We start from the raw sequence: 24603 nt of genomic DNA, 5'->3' as shown, positions 1-24603 counted from the left end.
CACTGAGCCATGCCACCCCCGCAGAAAGAAAATATTATATGATGACTCAGAAGTGCAAGGCCAGGGGCCCCCATCATTTTATCTGGTCTAACTAAGCAAATTATATGCATCAACTTAATATTTCTTATGAAAAATAACAAAATCGCAAATTGTCTTCACTTTTAACAACTTTGAGAAACTGCAAGCATTTTTTTGTCAAAACACCTCCTTTTAAAATAAGTACGTTTTTACTGGCCTCTGATTTCAAAACTACTGTGGTTATTCATCAATTTGTTGTGTTTATGTAATGAGGCGATCATACATTTATTTGGGTTCACAGTTATAATAGTCGTCTGAATGAAACCATAACTATGATGTGGCCACCGCGACAAAAGTGAGTTTGACACCCTTGATCTAACGCGTACGGGACATCTCTGTAACAATAGTACTTCCTTTTTTTTTCTGGAGAGCTCAGTATTGTTCATTCGATTTGACATGTCATCATTGCTCTCCTTTATTTTTATTTATTTTATATATATATATATATATATATATATAATTTTTTTTTTGTATGTGGGTGAGTATGTGTACGTGCGTGTGTGTGCGTGCAAGTGTGTGTGTAATCATTAGTTCACCTAAAACATATTAAAAAAAATCCCATACTAATAATATAATATAATAATAAATTGCCAAATGCAGAAACATCAATGTAAGTTACCACGATGTGGTGGCTCTCGCTAACAGGCAGAATTAAGTAACCAGAATTAGGTTAAAAAAATTTATATACGTAGAATCCTATATACAGTAGTACTTCCAATAGTGGCACCTTGCAAAACAGTTGCAGTTAGCCGCCAGTGGGATGCAGCAGTGAGAAAGAATTTAAAACACCACTCAATATCGTACTTCTCAAGCCAGAGTGTGTCCTTCACACACATATTTTATTAAGAAACTAATAGTTCATGGATAATAAAATACAGGAGGACACCTGTTCCTCACACTGTACTACTCCCTAAAGTCACTAAACAAATATAACTATACATTATAGAACACATAAGAAAGAGAAATGCTGATATTTACAGCTTGAACATAGTGAAATGCATTGTGGGAGTACTCAAATTTACATTCCCAATCGAGAGAGTGACATCATCGTTTTCAGTGCATTGACAACTCCCATGCCCATAAACAGCAAGGGAGAAAATAGGGAGATTTGTGTTTTCAAACTGGAAATACAGTCACTATTTGGCGCTTTGCACGAGCTTGACAGAGGCTGCAGTTACGCTTTAGGCCAGAGGTGGCAGTCACAAGTAAAAAATGTCAAACTCCACAATGCACCTTTGAATGACACAATTGAAGATGTACTTCTAATTAAGTGGAAAAAACAAGTGTCATTGTTATGCTAAGCAAGGTTGTCGGTATCTGTTCAATGTAACTATTAAAGTAACTTGTATTTTAACTTAGTTTTAAAATTAAGTAATCAGTAGAGTAACTAAGTTACTTTTTCAAGGTGTGAGGGAGCTGTCCACCCCTCGCTGAAAAAGTGTAAGCCGTCCTACTACTTACCCCTCTTATTTATCATTTATGTAAAGAGTGTTTGTTTTGTTTTCATTCATTCACAAGGTAACTTACAACACTGATCATATTTGTTTTTATTTTATGTTATGGTGTATTTTGCCTTCGGAGGATACTCTTTAGAAATTTTGGGAATAGATATCCTTTAAAATGAACGGGAAGGGGGGAGAATTTTGCAGATATAAGTCATTATTCAGCCCGTACTGTGAAGCAAGAGCTGTGCTTGCTCCCTACGTATTAATTTCATTAATTTGAGAAATTGCACATATTATCAGAGCTGGTGAGGTTTTCCAATAGCTATGGGTACAGTGGTTAAGACTTGATTCTGGAAAACAAACTTCTGGATACGTTCAAAGACCCATAGAAAGATCAGGAGAACACTGACATACTGGATCCAGGCAAACTTGATGGTTTCCCAGAAGCCAGGATAATAGGTGAAGGCAAACAGTCAAAGAAAAAAATATGTACAAGTCCGGACAGAATAAGCCAAACATTTATTATCAATGAATTCTACATATACAGTATAGTGCAGTGAAAAAGTATTTGCTCCTTTCCTATTTATTTTGCATATTTGTCACAGTTAAATGCAAGGCAGTTTTAATAGTGCTTAATGACAGGCCAAGAAAATACAAAACGCAGTTCCTAAATCTTCTTCTTGTTTTCCTTTCGGTTTTTCCTTTCAGGGGTCGCCCCAGCAAATCAGTTGCCTCCATCTAACCCTGTCTTCAGTATCTTCAGCTCTCACACCAACTACCTTCATGTCCTCCTTAACTAAACCTCCTCTTTGTTCTTCCTCTAGACTAGACCTGGCTGGAAACTCAGCATTGTTCTGCGAATATACTCACTATCTTTCCTCTGGACATGTCCAAACCATCTCAATGTGGCCTCTAACATGTGCTGTCCCCTCTGATGTACTCATTCATGATGCAGCTCCTTCTGACCTTCTCTGTACTTTTCTATCAACATCCTCAAAGCAAATACTGCATCTGTAGTACTCTTTTTTTTTTGGCATGAAACCATACTGCTGCTCACAAATTTTCACCTCTGCCCTCAGTCTAGCGCAGGGGTGGGCAAACTTTTTGACTTGCGGGCCACAATGGGTTTGAAATTTTGACAGATGGGCCAGACCAGGAGCATTTGGACCTCATGGCACAGTAAAAACACACAGATAAATGTACAACCCAATTTACTTATAGTGTGCACTTAGGACTGCGTTTTTCAAATGTGCAAAATCCACATATTTAAAACAGCTTTTCCAATAGCTTCATTTTTATTGTTTTAGCTCAACTTTTTCTGTGTTTTTATGCTTTGTAAAGTGACCTTGGGTGTTCTGAAAGGTGCTGTTTTTAAATGAAATGTATTATTATTATTATGATTATTATAAAATAGCCCTAATCCAGGTAGTACGTTTGCCTCAATGAATATGCAAGATGCGGCATTTACACACTATTTGGCAAAGTGGGAGGAGAAATGTAAATAGATTATAATAGCACATACACTGTGATCTGTCAAACCTGGTGACTGCATCTATTATTAATAGATTTCAATTCAAGGCGTAAAGTTAAAGAATTTTTTTCCATTGGCCCACCCTTTTTTAACCCGGGCCCACAGTACGTGTGACACATGCGGCTGCATGATAGCCGCTGCTGCCTGTCACGCGCTGAGGACAAAGCGCGTACATCCAATCCGTCTCTGACCACTTTTCCATCGCCGTGGGGGACGCATAGCACACGGTGTTTGTGCAGCAGCTCAAAAAGAAGCCAAAAGCCACCGAGGAAATGCTCATAGAAGTGCTCGACGCACGCCCCGGAGATGTATTCACCAATATCAACAGTCTCCTGCATGCGCGCTCCTCACCTCACCCATGACAACATGTAGAAAGACTATCTTCAGCTGTCAAAAGGATCAAAACACGCAACAGTGCCACAATGTTGACTGATAGACTGAACTCTTTGTCCCTGCTTTCTTTCAAAAAAGAATTGACCGATTCTCTGGACTATCAGGACAATATTGCTGTGTTCAACACAAAACCGTGCCGTCTCCTGCTGTAAATGTCCAAATCCAGGAAGAATTATATTTTTTGAATCAGTTATCTTGAGTTAAGCTTACTGCCATTCTCCCGTTTATTTTAATAAATTGCAAACGTTGTTATGAATGTACCCTGCGTATCTTTCTGTCCCCTTTCTGTGCGTAAAAGAGCTTATCAGTGAGACCCCAACCCAGTGATCATATTTTCCGGGTGTGTAGAAGTTACACAGCAGTGACTCTGGTGTAAAACATAATCTGCACAGGAGTCTGAGGGAAGTGGATCCCAACACCAGTCATCCACTGCTCGTACTGCTGCAGCTGGAGAGCGCGTTCTCCAGCTGCACCCGTCACTCACAGCAGTCCTTTACTTTACGTGAGACCGCGGCAGCGATTTTATTTTCTGCGCCCTCGTAATTAAAGAAGCGAAATAAACGCAATAAAAAGTGTGTGTTAAGAGCGGCAACTTAATCACTGTCCTTGGTACCCGCGGTAAAGCACTATTATGGACGTGAAGGCCCGCGGTAAAGCACTATTAGGACGTGAAGGGATTTTTTTTTTTTGCATATTTTCTCTGGCCCACCCATTTTTCCTCAGGCCCACCCACAATAAAAATTTGGGCGCCGCGACTGGTGCCACCTATTGGTGAAACGCGAGCATTGCAGGGACAAAATAAAATTAATAAGATAAGATAAGATAAGAGCCACTGATTGTCACACCCATCTAAGTGGGGCGAAATTTGTTCTCCGCAATTGACCCATCCCCTGAGGGAGCGGTGAGCAGCAGCAGCGCCGCGCTCGGGAATCATGTGGTGATCTAACCTCCCAATTCCAACCCTTAATGCTGAGTGTCAAGCAGAGCGGCAATGGGTCCCATTTTTATAGTCTTTGGTATGACCCGGAGCGGGAATTGAACCCACGACCTCCCAGTCTCAGGGCGGACACCCTAACCACTCGGTCACTGAGCTGAACAAAAAAAAAATTATTATTTTTTTTTTTCTAGCCTTATTGGATAAGTTCGGCGGGCCGGATTAAAACGCATAACGGGCCGTATTTGGCCCGCGGGCCGCGGTTTGCCCATGTCTGGTCTAGCGTCAACTACTCTTTCCCATAGCTTTGTTGTGTGGCTCATCAGCTTAATTCCTCTGTCGTTGCCACAACTCTGCACGTCTCCCTTTTTCTTAAAAAATGGGCACCAGTACACTTCTCCTCCATTCCTCAGGCATCTTCTCACTATCTAAGATTCTGTTGAACCACCCAGCCAGAAATTCTACGGCAACCTCTCAGACACTTCCATACCTCCACAGGTATATCATCAGGACCGAGTGCCTTTCCACACTTCATCCTCTGCAATGCCATTCTCACTTCATCCCTACTAATCTTTGCTACTTCCTGGTCCACAACAGTCACCTCTTCTACTCTTCATTCTCTCTCATTTTCCTCCATTCATCAACTCTTCAAAGTACTCTTTCCATCTTCCTATCACACTACTGGCATCTGTCAACACACTTCCATCCCTATCTTTTATTACCCTAACATGCTGCACGTCCTTCCCATCTCTGTCTCTTTACCTTGCCTACCTGTATAGATCAGTCTCTCCCTCCTTACTGTCCAACCTAGTATACAAGTCATCGTAAGCCCTTTGTTTGTGCTTCATACAAACTAGACGTAACGGACAGCGTGTTCGTTAAAGTCACCCTATGTTCCTGCCTCTTCTGGAAGAAAGTATTCACGACAGCCATTTCCATTCTTTTTGCAAAGTCAACCACCATCTGTCCTTCTGCGTTCCTCTCCTAGATACCAAACTTGTCCATCACCTCCTCATCACCTCTATTTCCTGCACGAACATGTCCATTGAAGTCTGCACCAATGACAACACTCTCACTTGGGGCAGATTCTCCAGAGAGGATTGGTGAAAATAACACCTGAACAACTGCAGGGATATTCTGCATCATTTCATCAAGGTCCAACCAAAAGTTCTCCTTCTCCTCCAGCTCACATCCTACCTGTTGCGCATACCCACTAACATTGATCATCACACCTTTGATTCCTAGCTGCAGGCTCATCACTATCTGACACTCTTTTTACCTCCAAGACATTCCTAACAAACTCCTCCTTCACGATAACTCCTACTCCATTTCTCTTCCTATCTACACCATTATAGAACAATTTGAACCCTGCTCCTAAACTTCTAGCTTTGCTCCCTTTCCTCCTGAACACACAGTATGCCCACCTTCCTCCTCTGCATCATGTCAACCAACTCTCTACTTTTTCCTGTCATAGTTCCAACATTCAAAGTCCCTACTCTCAGTCCTAGACATTTGGTGTTCCTCTTCTCTTTCTTCCTATGAACACACCTTCGTCCTCTCCTCCTTCGACCAACAGAAGTCCAGTTTCTACCGGCACCCTGTAGGTCAACGGGCACCAATGGCGGTTGTTAACCCGGCCCTCGAAAAAAAAACTTAATGGAGATTTTCACAGTGGAAATAATACATTTTATATTTATTTATTTTAAAATGCTAAAAATGGCATAATTAGTTGTGTGTATAGATCATCAAGTTCATTAATAGCAAATATTGAAGTCAAAATGTATTTACAATTCTCTGCTAATTACCCAATTACTTACACTGATTTCTGGACAAGTCAATTAGGGCCGTTTCACAACATAAAAAGTGGCAAATAAACATTTAATCGTTAACCAAACTAATTTTATTTGTGTCACAAATATCTATTTAATGATATTGCTGTGTTTTGATATAAAGGTGGTTTGATTTTTTTTGTAACATATCTACATCATATAACCTGTTATGATCTCAGGTTTTGAGCAGATGTGATACTGGTTTAGCTGCCGTCTGCATGTTTGATGTCGTTCACCGTTGTCCAAGGAATATTCAGGGAGTTTCTGAATGCACCCTTGGCTGCAATAACTGAAAACAAGAGTTTTGTTATGATAATGATTCTTTCACATTGTTGAGGTGTTATTTTCACCAACTCCTCTCTGCAGAATTGTTTTAGCCCAGTCATATTGAGTATGGTATAATGTAGCTTAGATTGTTTTTCTATCATTATAGTGCCCGTTTAAGGTCATAACACACCATCTCAATTGGATTTAAGTTGGGACTTTGACTTCCCCACTCTAAACACGATCTGAAAAATATAAAAGTTCAATAAATGTACAAAAATAATCAGAAACTGAAAAGGGTAGAACACTTGTTCCACTGCACTCTTGTAAAAAATTATAAATTTTTTTAATCAGTGGTAAACATACAACAGAAATCCAACTCAATATTTGAATGAACCGTATTTCATTTAAACCTATTGCTTAAAGAACCATTCAAAATGTAGATCAAGTGAATTTATAAAAAGGATATCTAATGAGCTCCATAGGGTAGTGAATTTCTGCAATAAGCTGGAAAGGAGAACCAGCAGCTCGTCCAGTAGTCCACACCGGCATGGAACAGGAAAGTACTGTGGTCACTGAAATAAAAAGTTAAATTACAAGCAAAAGAACGACCTTTAAGAAACAGTTTAAATTTTCAATTCATATAATGCATATACAGTGGAAATAAGAAGTCTAAACACCTATTTAAATAACATGTTTGTATTAAAAATAATAATAATAATACATTTAATTTGTAATGCACTTTTTACATTTCAAAAGAAATCTCAAAGTGCTATAGGGAAAAGTTAAAACAAATTACAATAAAATAAAACTGTTAAAAAACATAAAATCTACCCCCAAAAAAATGTATTAGGTTTAGGGCCCCAATTTAATTGGCGGAAATAAGCTCTTTTAAAATCTGATAATTATTGGGTGATTTTTTTTTCGTTCTGCAAAAACCTACGGAGGAGCGCCAAAGACGTTAAAAGACGTCCACCCATTTTTTTTTTTTTGAAACGGGTGGAGTAAAGCCTTGCCCAGCTGTGGTGAAAGTTTCAAGCAGGTCCAGTGAGCCTAATGACTATTTGCGATGACTCTCTTTTGACAAGATCGGGTGGGCGTCAGTAGTATAAAAGGCAAGGCGGAGCTAGAGCATCGAGGAGGAGATGAGAATGGAAGAGAAAGGAAAAATGGCGACCGGTGGTAAGAAGCAGCTCACGCTTGATCGTTTTTTTCTAAAAGGAGAAGCATCAATCAGTGCTAAATTGCACGTTTATGACAACGGTGATGATGATGGTGACAACGAGGTTGACGCCGAAGCTGCAGCGTTGACGCGGCGGCAGCTTTGATCACGTCCTAAGGCCTCAGAGGCTAGCGGTGCTAGCGCCGGAAAACGTGGTGCACGACCGAGCACTTCTGCACGCGAGGACGTTAAATCGGACGAAGGTGATGATGATGGTGACAACGAGGTTGATGCCGAAGTTGCAGCGTTGACGCGGCGGCAGCTTCGACCACGTTTTCAGGCCTCAGAGGCTAGCGGTGCTAGCGCCGGAAAACGTCGTGCACGACCGAGCACTTCTCCACATGAGGACGTTGAATCGGACGACGACGAAGAGTACCCTGAGTCCGATAGATATTCTTCGGAGGAGTGGGTACAATCTGACCACAGAGAAAGTGATTCGGACAGTATTTCATCCGCAGAAGACTGCGAAGGTAAGCACAAACTTGCTATGAGACACTTTTCCAGCACGCTGCTAGCACCTCGTGTAACGTGAATGTGCAATTTATAGATCGTGGATCGTGCTCACAGCGACGTCCCACTGAAAAGACGACAAAGAGAGGTATAAAAAAAAAAGTGTTTTCAATACACCGCAACAACAAAAGAAAACGGTCTTTCGATATTATTGTAATTGTATATATTTCTTTCAGCTGCAGCTCAGAGTGACGCTCCTCAGAGTGAGCAAAATAAAGGTCCATCAACCAGTGGATCCCAGAAAAAAGGTAAACATATATATTTATATATATATATACTGTATATATATTGCATCACATTGATCTAAAATGAATATTATATGATATTGAAATGTATATTTGCAGATCCCAAAAATTCTGTCTGGCATGAAGCAGGCTGGCAGCCAAACACATTCCCCTTTACTGCGGAGCCAGGACCGAGAGGTGCCGCAGCAGAGCTGAATTCGACCCGGCCAGTTGACTTCCTGCAGCTCTTCATCACAGACGAACTTCTGCAGCACATTGCTGATCAGACAAACTTACATGCACGTCAGTCTATGCAAAAACGGGCTAAAAGTCTGCCACACTGCAGGAGTCGTGCTTGGAAGCCAGTGTCTGTGTCCGAAATGAAAACTTTTTTGGCACTGCAATTTCTTACTGGGTATATAAACAAGCCCAGTATAGAAATGCATTGGACTCAGGACGAAATAGAGACGACACCATTTTTCAGTCGCGCGATGCCTCGAAACCGCTTCCAGCTCATCTGGAGTTTCCTACACTTCAACAACAACGAGACACACAGTTCAGACGACAAACTATTTAAAATTCGTCCTGTGTTCAATCACGTTGTCAGCAAGTTCAAGGAACTGTTTCAACCGGGGAGGAATGTATGTATTGTTGAGGGAATGATGAGTTTCCAGGGACGTCTTTCATTCAAGTTATACAACCCCCAAAAGCCGATCAAATATGGGATCAAGTCGTACATTTTGTGTGACTCCCAAACCGGGTATTGTTTCAATATGCAACCCTATGTCGGTATTAGTTGTTCTCTCCCTGATACAGTGTTCCACTTACTAGATCGTCTGCCAGGAAATGGGTACACACTATTTATGGACAATTTTTATAATTCCATTGCTCTGTGTGAACGTCTCCTGGCAGCACGTACCAATATTTGTGGAACGCTGAGGAAAAACGGGTGAACCCAGTGAGATCAGGTGCCTAACCAACACTGGCCTTGGGGTGGGGGGGGAAACTGGTAAGGCACAACACAAATGTTTTGATTGTAAGGCACAACACAAATGTTTTGATTGTGGCATGGCAGGACAAACATTTGTTGAGGATGGTGACAACTTTTCATAAAGATGAAATGCGGACAGTGGAGGTGTGGCAGAATGCACAAAAAAAAGTGCCTTTCCAAAAACCCATGTGTGTTCTGGACTACAATTCCACGATGAATGGAGTGGACAAGATGGATCAAAACATCTCGTACCACCCATTCACGCAGAAAACTTTGAAATGGCACAAAAAGTTTGTTGCATATCTGTTCCAGATATGCATGTTCAATGCATACATATTGCACAAAGCAAAAAATCCTGGGAAGTGTCAACACTTTTTGGAGTTCATCCAGCAGGTGGTGAGAGGGTGGCTGTTGCCACAAGACCAGGAGGAAGTTGGGATGGAAGAACATGAGGAAGCCAGACAAAACACCAGGTCACCGCATAATGATCCTGAAAGCCGACTTGATGGCAACATGGTCAAACACACGCAGCAACACATTCCTGCTACTCCAAGAAAAAAAAAGCCAGCAAGAAAGTGTAGGGTCTGCACGCGAAAGGGTATTCACAGTGAAACAAACCTGTGGTGCAAATCCTGTTGCGTCCCCTTGCACCCAGGGGAGTGTTACACTGTATACCACACAAAAAGAAAAATTGTGTAGTTCAAACTCCACACAATTGTAAATAGTCACACATGCACACCTTTGTAAATAGTCACACATGCACACCTTTGTAAATAGTTTGTCAAATTGTTACGCTGTTCTGTAAATAAACTGTTATTTTGCTATCAAAAGAGACTTTTTCATTGTTGGTGGTGGTGTATTACAGAAGTAAAGCACTATTTAGGTGTTTGTGGCATCATTCATGGACAAAAAGAAGCGTAGAATTCACTAGAGTGCATGAAATAACATCGTTTCACAAAAAGCTCTTTTTCTCCGTTTTTTGTTTCAAAACAGAGCATTTTGGTGAAACTAACCTATTTTCTATTGTTGATTGCTGAAGAACAGAATAAGATAGAAACAAACTTTTTTTTCTGATGAAAGATGAGAGTCCAATCTTTCATTTTGTAGTATGTGTGTTTCCATAGTCCAAACACAACATTTTCTGTGGACCTTGAAAGATCAGTCAAAATGCTTAAATCGGCTAGCACTGGCGACATCCCGTTTTTGAAAACGTCTGGCAGTCAAAGAGTTAAACACATTAACACATTAATTACAACATAAGACAAAGACAATCATAAATTCCCCTCCCCCCCAAAAAAATACAAATAAAAAATAAACTGCCAATTTTTGCCGATTTTTCTCTCTGTAGGAAAATTAAACAAATACTAATGGTCAAACAGTATAATGTTCTGCCTGTAATTTATCTTTCTTCTAAGCTAAGACAACAACAACAACAACAAATATTTGTTTATTAATTCCATTCCACTCTGTTTTTTTTTTTTAATTAATTGGCCGATTAATCAGTTACATGAATTATATTCAGCCAAATCGGCATCAGCGTAAAAAAATAATCAGATCCACCAGACCTTACTTTTTATGATACAAAAAAAATGAATACCAAGATAATCGTTTCAAATCTTTGTCCACTTTAATTTTACTCGCAACTGCCACCTCTGGCCTAAAGCATGGCACCACTAAGTTTCATATTTCAGTTGGTCGCATTGCACAGGATTTGGTCGCACCATTTTTGGGGAGGTGCAGCATGGCCATATTTGCTGGTGTACTATCGTCTCAATTTGCATTCCGTAGGTTCATATGACGTAAAGATTGACAGTGACTCAAGATATATGTATTTAAGATATATTTATTTAAAATATTTTACTGTACCAAGAACTGTCTGCAACAAGCAGTGGCTGGCAAAACAAGTCAATTATTTTATATAACTTTAAAAAAAAACATTGTGGGGGTCCAGCTCTTATAGTGAGGCATTCCAACCATTTTCTCCTTGGGAAATCCACACATTTGACATTGAAGCTCAGATAACTGGTGAAAATAAAACTGCTATACTATGACTCTGAATATTATTCTTGTTCAGTGTTTGTCTGCTGTTGAAAGTGGACTAAAAGTCAAGTCAAGTAAAGTCACTCCAGTTTTTGATGGCAAATGTTATAAGAATTATATACATAAGAAAGGAAGGTTTTATTTTTTATTTTTTATTCATTTACATACCAACCACTAGAATGGGGAATGGAAGCCTAGTTATTAGGCTATGTATTATAAACATGAGTGACTAGCTGTACCATTATTTGTAATTGGGTAAAATAGCAAAGTGATTTCACCCCCATCTTTCCTCTTGATATATGTCAACTTTTATAGATTAATAGAAAGCCTACATTGTTTACATATTTGCAATTTGTAACGTTTAATGCATTGATGGACTGCTTTCTGTGTGAGCATGAAATGTCAGCATTTGAATGCATCGCACGTCTCGCAAGAGACATCCATATTTACATTCCAGGAATGAAACGATAACGGCAATATTGTGATATCACGATATTAAAACTGCCACAATATATCGTCGTTGACATGTCACGATATTAAAAGCAGCCTATCTGTTAAAAAAGTCAGGTTGATTTCCATTTGTGTAGTTCTAGCACCCTGTGGTGGCTACTTTTTTAGTGCAGTTTAATTTTCACAAGGCATGTTTTGGCCCTAAAATGTTTAAAATATACGCTAATGGTCAGCTGCCGGGGAACGTAATATGCTTGTGAACCGAGTCAATATGTGGAGGAACTCAATGTGTTGTGCTTGCCTTATTAGCAAGTAAGTACCTCAATAATAAGTGTTATTAAAGATTGTAGGTTGTTTATATGCATAGCTGTAATGTACAAATGCACAATACTTGTATGTGTGTTTTTTTTAGTATGAGCTCTTTTTTTTTTTACAATATTGTGACTTTTTTTGTATCGCCAACCTCCCCACAATATCGGGATAATTATCGTATTGTGACCTTCATATCGTGATAATATCGTATCATAGGGCTGGCCAATATGACCTCAAATCAATATCACGATAAATTGAGCAGTTTTACCTTGATAACGATAAATGCGTGATAATGGCACATGGCATGATACGTCGATGTATTAGTTGGTAGCCATTTATTTTATTTTATTTTATTTTTATTTTTTTCTGGAGAGCTCAGTATTGTTCATTCTATTTGACATGTCATCATTGCTCTCCTTTTTTTTATTTTTTATATATATATTATATATATCTATATATATATTTTTTTTTTGTATGTGGGCGAGTATGTGTATGTGCATGTGCGTGTGTGTGTGTGTGTGTGTGTGCGTGCGTGCGTGCGAGTGCGTGTGTGTGTGTGTATTCATTAGTTCACCTAAAACCTATTAAAAAAAATCCCATATTAATAATATAATAATAAATTGCCAAATGCAGAAACATCAATGTAAGTTATCACGATGTGGTGGCTCTCGCTAACAGGCAGAATTAAGTAACCAGAATTAGGTTAAAAAATTCTATATACGTAGACTATGTTTCTATAAATTTTGATATATATATTTTTTTTTTAGGCAGATATTTTTTCCATTAAAATGTGATCTATGAGGAGGTTAGACCATTGGTCGATATTCAGAGTTTGTTTATTTTTCCAGTTAACAAGAATTGTTTTTTTTTGCGATAGTAAGGGCTACAAGTGTAGATTGAAATTGTTTATGTGGTAAGTCAGTTGTTGTTAGGTCGCCTAGCAAACACAAGTTTGGAGATAAAGGTATCCTACAGTCCAAAATAGCGGAAAGTTTTTCTAAGACTTTAGTCCAGAAATACATAACCGGAGTACACAACCATAAAGCATGAACATAAGTGTCTGTAGTGTTTTGTAAACATTGGAGACAAATGTCGGAGTCTGAGAGTCCCATTTTCTTCATCATATATTGAGTAATGTATGTTCTGTGAATAATTTTATATTGGATAAGTTGTAAATTTGTGTGTTTTGTCATTTTAAATGCGTTTTCACAAACTTGAATCCAAAAGTCAGATTCCGGTGCTATAGACAAGTCTGTCTCCCATTTCGAGATGGGTAAAGACATTTTATCAGTATATGAAAGTAACATATATTTTTGAAAGTTTTTTTGTTGTTGTCAGAAAAAGCTTGTTAATATCTTTAGCTAAAACAGGCGTTTGGAGCATACCCCGAAGTGTTGGAATTTTTTTCTTTATCATATTTTTAACTTGTAGATAATGTAAAAAATTTCCGTTTTTTATTTTGTAATTTTGGAGCAAGGATGTATATGATATAAACATATTATCTGAGAAGAGATGGTGGAGATGTGTAATTCCTTTCTGCTCCCACACACCTAAATAAAACGGTTGGTTGTTAAGTTGAAAGTCGGGGTTATGCCCTAGGGGAGAAAGCCCACAGGGCTCCACTTGGGCTTTTGTAATTTCTAGTGCCTTCCACCAGGCAGTCAGGGTGGCGGAAATCATTGGGTTTTTAAAACAATTATGTCGCTTAATCGATGTTGTAATAAAGAGTAAATCTAGAAGTCTGAGGTTATTACAATCCTTTTAAGGTTTAAATGGAATCATTGAGAAAAAATATTTTATTTTGGGTAAAACTTTCATTTTAATGGTGGCTATTTGTCCTATTAGAGAAATAGGAAGATTATTCCAGCTCTCCAAGTCACTATAAATGTTATCCAGAAGTGGAGAAAAGTTTAAATGAATTAAATCTGTTAATTTAGGTGAGATTTTTATGCCTAAGTATTTTGAATTACCTATAGGAAATGAGTAGTGTGGGTCCTGGCTTGCAGGGTTCCATGAATTTTCTGTAATAGGTAGAAGTGTTGATTTTGTCCAGTTAATATAATAATCTGATAATTGTGAGAATTTAGTTATTAAGTTAAATACTTCACCTAACGAAGTAGCCGGCTTTTCTAAATAAAGTAACATACCATCGGCATATAGATTAATTTTATGTTCTGTTACTCCAGAGTAAATTCCTTGAATCCTTCTTTCCAGGCGTATGGCTAATGCAAGTGGCTCAATAAATATTGCAAATAATAAAGGGGACAGTGGGCATCCCTGTCTTGTGCCTCTCTGTAAAGTAAAGCTCTGAGATATAATCCCATTAGTAGTAACTGTAGCTTTAGGAGAATCATATAATACTGATACCCAGTGGATAAATGATTTCCCAAAGCCAAATTTATTTAAAACAGCAAAGAGGAAGGACCAGTTAACTTTGTCGAAAGCTTTTTCTGCATCCAATGATATAATAACTGCCTTTTTATCATGCCGCTGTGACATGCTAATAAGGTTAAAGAGTCTTCTAATATTATTAGTAGAGTGACGATCTTTAATAAAGCCTGTTTGATCGCTATGAATGATTGTCGAGATTACTGTTTCTAGCCTAGATGTGAAAACCTTAGTGATAATTTTAATATCAGTGTTAATTAGTGAAATCGGACGGTAACTTGATGGAAGGGTGGGGTCTTTTTTTGGCTTTAATAAAAGTTTAATTGTTGCTGTATTCATGTGTGGGCGTATGTAACCATTAGTTTTGATTTCTGTTACTACTCTTAAGAATAGTGGAGCAAGCATTAACCAGAAGTGCTTAAAAAATATAGCCGGATAACCATACGCGCCTGGTGCTTTGCCATTAGGCATACTATCTAGAGCACTGTACAACTCGTTTATAGTAAGTGGCGCATCTAACATGTCTTTATATTCAGTAGTTAACTGAGGTATATTTAAGCTACTGAGGAATGCCTCAATATGCTCAGGGTTAGGCTTGTTAATTTCTGAGTATAGGTTGCGATAATAGTTATAAAAAATTTGATTAATTTCTTCTGGTGATTGTGTGCATTCACCAGTTGTCCCTTTAATAGCCGTTATAAGAGATTTTTCCCGATTGCGTTGAAGTTGGTTTGCAAGAAATTTACCTGATTTGTTATTATATTCAAAGTTGTTGTATCTCAATTGTTGCATTATAAATTCTGTCTTTTTAGTTAGCATATTGTCTAACTGTATTTTTGTATTTTGTAAATCAGTCCATATTTGGTTATTTGGGTTTATTGCGTACTCATCCGTCAGTTGTTTAATTTTATCTTCCATGTCTTTTTCTAATTTTTGATCCTGTTTCTTTTTATAAGATGAATATGATATAATTTTACCTCTAATTACTGCTTTCCCAGCTTCCCAGAGAAGAGATGGCGATAGGTCTGGAGAGTCATTTATTTTCAAAAAGTCTGCCCACTCCTTTCTTATAATTTTGTCAAACTCTGCGTCGTTTAGCAGTGAGATGTTAAAACGTCACGTTGGTGGTGGTTTAAAGGTATAATCAACTTGTAGGGAAAGGGAGACTGGTGCATGGTCGCTAATAATAATAGGATGTATTTTTGTAACAGTTTTATCAGCAATAGAGTTATTTGTAAGAAAATAATCAATTCTTGAAAAAGACCTGTGTACAGCGGAAAAGAAGGTAAATTCCTTCTTATTTGGGTTTTTAAGTCTCCAGCTGTCGACGAGGCCAAAATCATCCATATATTCCCCTATTACTTTAGTAGATTGTAATCACCTTATACATGTTGTATTATTAGAACGGTCTATTAATGGATTTAAGACTGTGTTAAAGTCTCCTCCAATAATAATAGTAGAGTTCGCTGCTAAATCAAACAGCTGAGAGAAAAATTCATGGAACAAGGCCGGATCATCATTATTAGGGGCATATAAATTACCAAGTGTATATATTTTATTAAATATAGTCACCTGAATAATAATGTATCGGCCCTCTAGGTCTGTTATTGTATTATTTAGAGTAAAGAGTAAATTCTTATGTATGAGTATACAGACTCCTCTTTGTCTACTGTTGGCCGCGCATAGTGGCTATCTTAATTCGTCCTCGCACTTGATCCGAACGTGTTATGGCTCAAAGATCCGTTGCACTATTAATTAAAATGTGCACTTGCACCCCAGCAAACGGAACTGATGATTTTATTTTATTTATTTTTTTAACCAGCAAACACTGTAAAGTTGACACATTTGTGATATATTTGTCGCAGTATCGGGCCCTGCTGTCTGGTCGTCTTTTTCGTCATCCGTCCTTCGTGGCTGCTTACCTCTCCAGGACCCAACTGCTTTAATTGGAAATTTGAAGGAGCGGCGGCTAAGAATGGCATAGAACGAATGAACGATGAATGAATAGAACGGAATCGCTGCAATTGGATTATAAATGCATGGACCAATGCGCACTCTTGGAACGCATACTGATGACCTGAAATGTTTTATGAATGGAATAACGTATGGTCCAAGTGCAAGCCCACAGTGGGGCAATAATGTGGAAACTACACAAGACTGAAAAACACGACTTTAACTGCAATGTCTAATACATTGCCTGTTCTGGTGGGAGCATCAAAATGTATGCACTAGCATAATCCGCAACCAGATGAAATTGTTCCTCATACACGCTAAAAAAAAGTTTGGTCGCAGTCTCAAGCCCTGCATTTTGGTGGGGTTTTATATACTGTATATACTATATTTTCATAAACGTGATAAATTGCTCAGCTGAAGAAGATGAGGATTTTGATGGATTTGTGGATGATTGATTAAAAACAATAACGTGAGTACATCAAATAGTTGAATAAAGTACAATCAAACTGAATTTCCTCCCGTTGCCTTTTTAAAACATTTGGTAGCATGCATGTGCCCTATGTATGGGTCAAATACAGAAATAGCACCGGTAATTGAGATTGTGCCTTTTAATCCGGTGTCAATTTCTCCATCAAACCAAGTTCCCCCTTGTCATTATTGGAGTTAGACTAGTCGCCGTGTGGCTCTTCAGCAATCGGCTTACGCAAAAGCTCGAATAACAGTGCAAGCAGACACGTTAGTCCAGGCATCCACAATCTATTCACATATGGTGACGTAACTCGCCCGGCGCTGCCTCCTAGTTTTGGTGTGTTTGTCGTCTCTCATCCGGCGCTCCCACACCGCTCACAACTTCACTTGGAACGCCCTGTTTACACCAAGTTCCTTTGTTAATCCTCCTGGAATGATGACAACCTCCGAGTTCATTTGCTGTTTCATTTCATTTGCATGGAGTTCTTGGCGAAGTTCATTTTCCTGCTTCCTCCACTTCCGAACCATTAGGGATGTAATGATATCCAAACAACACGATACGATAAATATCATGATATGAACCTCACAATACGATAATTATCACGATATAGTGGGGATGTTGGCGATATTAGAAAATAAATAAAAAAGCTCAAGAGACTGTGTAAAAATTCACAATATTGCAAAATTAAATTAAATTAGATTTTTAAAAAGCTCATATGGGGGGGAAGCACAATATTGTGTTTTTGTACATAATAACAGCAGTAATGGAGAAGTAGGCTTGGCCATGTCATTGTCATGTGCGCCTATTGGCTTAGCGGTATAAAGTATCATGGTCTATGTAATTCACAATGTTGTGTTCGGCTGAAGCAGGCAAAACTTTTTTTTACGGAGATGTTGAAAATATTTCCTCGTATGACTGAATTATATTAGTGATAACATAAACATTCCTAATCCCAATTAAACTGCATTAATAAACTAACCGCCAGAGGGTGCTAGGACTGCACAAATAGAATACAACATCACCTTTTTAACAAATGTGATGTGTTTAATTTCGCGATATGACGACGACGATATTGTGGCAATTTTAATACCACGATATTGCCGTTATTGTTACATCCCTACGAAGTACGAGCCATGTGGAATTCTCTCGTGGCTGCTCTATTCCCATGTACAATCGTGTAACTGACAGCTTGTAGTTTAAATTGTGCCTTGTGTGCATTGTAAGTCTCTTCTTCGCTGATGCCCTTTTTGGGATCCTTCGCTAAACCAATGTTGTTTTGTACAATGCACAATAACACAATGGCATCCGCATTGCCGTCCTCTTTCACACCCACCCTTGCCTCTTTAGCGTTCGCATGCCGACCTCACTCACGGCCACATTTCCTGTATATAAGCAATATATCAACAGAAAATGTTACAACAGTCAAGAGGAGCACTTACCAAAGTCGCACAACAAAACTTACAGATTTTGGAACTCACTGCACACAAAAGGTGCACTGTCAATTTTTGAAAAAATGTAAGACTTTTAAGTGCGCCTTATAGTTGTGAAAATACAGTATTTATGTATATCTAAATTCAGTCTCTGCCAATTGGAGAGCTTGAAGTTTAATTTCAGCCCATCCACTTACTGTATTCTGTCAGCATTTGTAAACTCCAAGATTAATATTTTGTACAAAACAGCAATAATGTGAAGCAATATTAATAATAATAATAGTAATATATTTTGTAACTTACAGTTGCGTTCTTGGTAGCGCCTCACTATGTCATCAAGATCATAAGCACTTGCAAAAGGACTGGAGCCGTCAATCACAGACACCTTAAGAAGAAGAAAAAGAAGGCAAATGGAAAACAAAATCAGAGTGGAATGAATTATCTTTATCTCTATTAGATTACATAATAGGCCCCAGTGAAGAGGCCTAAGTGTTTGACCTTAAAGCGACATGATGACTCTGAATTCTTTATCTGCCATTCTATGAGGCAGTGTCTACGAATATTAACAGTCTCAACTCTCTGAAATGCTTCGGACAACTAAGACACACTACACACTCGCAGCCGTCGACTGGAACGTGCAACCGAGGGGCACAAAGGCGGAAGCGCAATTACTGGGACGCGGCCGACACGTGGCAAACAAGAAACGTTAACAAAGCTGATGTGTAAAAACCCGGAAGTCTCGCCTCCTCCGTGGCATATATCCCATATCAATTAGGGGTGTGCCAAAAAATCGGTGCGTACCGAAACCCAGGCGAAACTTGTGATTCAAAACGCGTTCCAAAGTCTGTCTCAGAATCACGATGTCACATGATTGTTGCCTTTCGCGTTCCATTACGCCTCCAAACGTCACATTGTTTCAGCAAGTGAACATGTTATCCTTTTCTAAGATTTAAATAAAATCCTACCTTTGCACTATATAAAAATGTCTTAAATTTAAAATGTATCCAACCTAAGTATACTTCGTATGTAAAATAATTTGCCCTGGCTGCTGATTCATCACCCTACATGATAAAATGACAAAAGAGTTTTCAGGGTGGTGGTTGCTTCATTAGTAACGCACCTGCACAATGTATAGATGTTAGTCCATTATGCAGGCGACCCCTCGGTTCAATTCCCAGTCCGAGCAGTATATTTCTGCAGGTCATTCTTTTTCCTCTCTAATGCTTTCTGTCGAAACTTAAGATGCACTGTTGCAATAATAAATAAATAAAAAACAGCCTTTGAAACGTACAAGTTTTCAATTACATGTAATAGTAATGTGGGTCTTATCAAAGCATTTAAGTCATTAAGTTATGTTGAGAAATGACGATCTATTTCTAAGGCAAAATGAAAAACAAACCAAGAATCAGAAGCTCATTTGTGCTTCTAGACATATTTTTGAAGGGGTGGGGTTTATTCACTTTTTCTTTTCCATGATAACATTATTTCCATGATAACATTATTTCTCTCTCTTATGGCGTCCATTACAATTACAGTATATGCCGATTGCCAGTTGTGTAATGACAGACAGCCATAGTAAATTTCCATACTGGGAAGTTGGCAAAAAGGTATATGCCATGGAGGAGGCGGGACTTCCGACTTCCTGGTTTTCACACATAAGCTTTGTTTCCGTTTCCTATTTGCGACGTGTGGGCCGCATCCCAGTTCGTGCGCTTCTGCCTTTGTGCCCCTCGGTTGCGCGTTCCCGTTGACGGATGCAAGTGTGTCGTGTGTCTCAGTTGTCCAAAACATTTTAAAGAGTTGAGACAGTTCGGTGGACAGGGGTGGGGATGCGAGTGTTGGAACGCGGCCATCAGTGACCGAAAACGACGCTGATGTGTGAAACCAAGAAGTCGGAAGTCCGTGGCATTTACCCCATTCGCACTTTAAATATTCGTAGACACCTCCTCACAGAATAGCAGATAAGGAATTCTGAGTCATTTGTGGCTTTAAGGTCAAACACTTAGGCCTCTTCACAGTGGGCTATTACTACTATACTACTACTACAGCTCTACTGTTTGAATGTCAATTACAATTACAATTACAATTGGCCAGCAGATGTCACTGTGGGGACATGTTTATGACGTTCCAAAAGATCGATTATTTTTCTGGATCAATTGTTCCAAATGATTGGATCGTTTCAATGTTCCATTTCTGCCATCCCTACAGTACGCTGCCATATTGAGCATTTTTGTCCAGTCCACATCATTACTGTGACGCGTTGCATGCGGTAAGACAGCACTGTTAATTTGGGACGTGTTTCCTGGTCTATTGTGCAATAAAAATGCCGTATGATGTCGTCAAGACAGTATTGCCATAATTGATATGGCACTCCTAACCATCTCAGGTTTCATATTCTTCCTTTGAGGGGAAAAATAAGTCATAATCTGAAAATATTAGAACAAAATTATATATATATGAACATATACATATATATATATATATATATATATATATATATATATATATATATATATATATATATAAACGTTGTGACTCGTAAGCATTAATATGTGGCAACACTTACAAGGTTAGCGTAAGTAATTCCAAATACATTATTACAAGTCTTGTTATAATATTTTCAGACTATGATTATCATGTCTACTCCAAGCTTATGTCGTGAATAGAATACAAAAATCAGTAAATACTCTCACATTGTAAATGTTGAACAGGCCACAGTGAGGCAAGGGTGTTCTCTGCTGTAGCCTCAGGTCTCCATTGATGAACAGCTTTGCTCCAGGGACAGAGGCAGAATGTTGTACGTAGGCCAGGCTTTGCATCACCACTGTTGACTTTGTCTAACAAACGCACATCCAACATGATTGATTTGCATCATACCTTTACAGTCGCTACCGAAAAGTTGCCAAATATGTAAGATCAAGTTACATAATAGGGTACATAGAAGGACAGAATCAAGAGTTAATCTAGTGTAATAATTAAACAAACGTTTTGGCAACTTAATGATTAAAAGTGAAATCAACAATTGTGGTTGGTTCAATGCCTTCATATGGTCAAATAGGTTACTGTTTGTTGTTGTCATGTAATACATACAAAGAGCTGGTAGCTGAATGTCAGTAGCAGCTGGACACTGTACACATTTTCGTCATCATTCAGGGGTAACTGCAGTTGGAAAATCAGATGGTCGAATTTCCCATCCAGGTTTTGGTCTTCTTCCCTCACCTGAAGATTATGTTAGTGAAAAAAATATGAGAACTTTTTTTTTTAATTGTACATTTGCTAAGGATGTTGAAAACAATATCGTACAGAGAGAGCAGGGATTCTCAGGTTCTTTCCAAGCATGTTGTTCAGATGCGGAAAGGTGCTCCACGCCACATAATCACCATTTGTGCGGGTTGCAGCCACCAGCAGTGTCTCATACTGGAAACGAACTACTGCTTGTTCTTCATACGTGCTCCTTTTAAGCCAGAAACCTAAAGTATGGCATAACCCACTCGGTTTAAACCGACGAGTATTTGTATTTTCACTTCAACACTAAGACTATATATCAATTTAATTGACGTACCTTGGCTCCTGTAAGCCACCAGCAGCGGCGAGATGTAAGTGAGGCATACAACCACAATGAGAAACACAGTGGCGCTCGTGCAAACACCTGTTTTGTAACGAATCAAAGCGGGATGAGAGTAAACTTCATAAAAAGCCATACTTTACTATATTTTAGCGTTCGTTGACTTCTGTGGGAAATGCTCCTGTTGTGTACAATCAACAAGCTAAGGGATAGCTGGTTGACTCAAGCAAACAAAGTAGCTAAGTGCATACAACCGAAGAACAAGATCATAATAACACGCTTATTGACGCCATTCAAACGCACGCTAACCCTTGTTCGACCTCTGCAGGGAAATAAAGAAACTTTTGATACAACGCTCATTGTGTGCGTCACGCCATCTAAAGTAAACTGAAATTCTGCCCTGTTTTTTTAAATCCTGCACTGTTCGAAAGGAAGTGGAGGGATACACTTCAAAATAAGACTGCGGTAAGGCTAGCCGCATCTTCTTTTTATGGAGTCAAGCCAGCCGCTCTTCATTTCATGTTCGCTCTTTCTATTTGCGTAAAGGGACGCTGGCGCGGAGAACGACATCCGGTTTTCAAAATAAAAGTTTGATTTTCAAAACAAATGTTACTGACGGGCAGTTTAAAATATTATTATTATATATAAAAAAAGGAAAACAGTTTATTCAGTACAATACATCACTAATTCACGTTTTATTGGGTATGCACTATCCATCCATCCATTTTCTTAACCGCTTTTCCTCACAAGGGTCACGGGGGGCGCTGGAGCCTATCCCAGCAGGCTTCGGGCAGGAGGCGGGGTACACCCTGAACTGGTTGCCAGCCAATCGCAGGGCACACAGAGCTAGAACATTGGTATGTACAGTATTAAGTTCACTAAAAATGAGAGAAATGTTGAAATTGAGGGGGGAAAAGAGGTGTGCATTATCTAGCCGACATGCCACTATGATGCAGCATTGATTTGGGGTCAAAGGGGCACATGACCTGGACGCTATTTAGCAAAAATGCAATTTTTTGCAGAAAAAAAATCATGAAAAAAAGTGGAGGTCTAAAATGAAAAAAATAAGAGGTGTCCAACATCCAGCAGACATGCCACTACGATGCAGCACTGATTTGGGGTCAATAGGTCACATGAACTGGAAGCTATTGAGCAAAAATGCTAATTTTTGCAGGAAAAAAATCATAAAAAACAAGTGGAGATCTAATATTAAAAATTAAAAGGTGTGCATCATCCAGCAAACATATCACTACCATGCAGCAAAGATTTGAAGTCAATAGGTCACATGACCTGGAAGCTATTGAGCAAAAATGCTATTTTTTGTTGAAAAAAAATCATTAAAAATAGTAGAAATCTAAAATGAAAAAATAAGGTGTGCAACATCCGGCAGATATGCCACTACGATGCAGCACTGAATTTGGGGTCAATAGGTCAAATGACCTGGAAGCTATTAATCAAAAATGCTAATTTTTGCAGGGAAAAAAATCATTAAAAAATAAGTGGAGATTTAAAATAAAAAAGTAAGAGGTGTGCAACATCCAGCAGACATGCCACTACCATGCAGCACTGATTTGGGGTCAATAGGTCACATAACTTGGAAGCTATTGAGCAAAAATGCAAATTTTTGCAGGAAAGAAATTCATTCAAAAGTAAGTGGAGACCTACAGTAATATTAAAGAATAAGAGGTGTGCATCATCCAGAAGACATGCCACTACGATGCAATACTGACTTGGGGTCAATAGGTCACATGACCTGGAAACTATTGAGCAAAAATGTTATTTTTTGTTGAATAAATTCATAAAAAATAAGTAGAAATCTAAAATGAAAAAATAAGAGGTGTGCAACATCTAGCAGACATACCACATAAGCAGCAGTGTGGAGTGCGAAGAGAGTGGCTTGAATGAGGTGAAGATGGTCTTCTGCCCAGATTTAGTCATAACTGTTTTAATTTCCTTGTTTCCTCAGTAGAGCTTTGTTCTGCGGATGTATCTTTGTGAGTGTTATTGCAATTTCTGCCAGGTGCCGTCATGACTGAAAAACCTCCTCTATTCCTGTGAGAGAGAACAGTTTAAAAAAAAGGGAGTGGATGAGAAGTGTTGCGAGAATGGATGGTTTCCTTCTTCAACTGAGTGTTTGGTGACATATATGAGAGAAACGCTTGTCTTGGAGGAGCGGCGGCTCTAGAGTTGGAAGTGAAAAAAAAAAAGATTAACAGGGTTGTCTCCAAAAGGAGGGTGAGAGAGAATGATAAGAAAGTTGTGGAAATGGCGCTGCGGAACACGCAGCTACAGGCCCTTCGAATGAGGAAGTGAAAAACAGGTTGTACATTGCTCAGTTACAGAATCAAGTAGCAGAATTAAAGTGTCATGTCTAGAATCTTTCAGATGCCCACCCGAACCAGAGGAATCTTCCAAAGGTCCAGCTTTTCCTCCTCATCGGCCTGTGACTCATTCCCAAATCTTGCAGGCACCCATGTTAGCTAAAGTTGACCCATTCACTGTAACTCTGCTATGTTTTACAAACCTTTCTCTCCCACTGATGTGGGTGTGTTGATGCAGAAACTTCCGCCTATGC

At 38.9% G+C, this 24603-nt stretch overlaps 1 protein-coding gene across 6 annotated transcripts in view; it reads right to left on the bottom strand.

Annotated features, from left to right (window-relative positions):
• Positions 1 to 23838, bottom strand: part of tmem231 (transmembrane protein 231) — a 50391-nt gene extending 26553 nt beyond the window's left edge. For 2 of the 6 annotated variants that reach the window (XR_013294505.1, XR_013294506.1), the window contains exons 1-7: positions 22026 to 23832; positions 21767 to 21933; positions 21554 to 21682; positions 21157 to 21300; positions 18767 to 18848; positions 6668 to 7049; positions 6375 to 6499 (exon numbers count right to left, since the gene is read on the bottom strand). Coding sequence is in view for 2 of the 6 variants with exons in the window: in XM_077568564.1 (XP_077424690.1) it covers positions 1820 to 1982; positions 6944 to 7049; positions 18767 to 18848; positions 21157 to 21300; positions 21554 to 21682; positions 21767 to 21933; positions 22026 to 22164 (930 nt within the window). In the remaining 4 variants the exon portion in view is untranslated. Of the gene's footprint in view, positions 1 to 879; positions 1983 to 2023; positions 6500 to 6667; positions 7050 to 18766; positions 18849 to 21156; positions 21301 to 21553; positions 21683 to 21766; positions 21934 to 22025 lie in introns of those variants that run through there. The other 4 variants (XM_077568564.1, XR_013294507.1, XR_013294508.1 and 1 more) reach the window with 4 other exon arrangements.
• Between the last annotated feature and the right edge of the window lie 765 nt (positions 23839 to 24603).

This window comes from Vanacampus margaritifer, chromosome 6, assembly GCF_051991255.1.
Source record: "Vanacampus margaritifer isolate UIUO_Vmar chromosome 6, RoL_Vmar_1.0, whole genome shotgun sequence".
In the NCBI taxonomy this organism is placed as follows: domain Eukaryota; kingdom Metazoa; phylum Chordata; class Actinopteri; order Syngnathiformes; family Syngnathidae; genus Vanacampus; species Vanacampus margaritifer.
The sequence above is the reverse complement of the archived record's forward strand: the minus strand, read 5'-3'. Positions and strand labels throughout refer to the sequence as shown.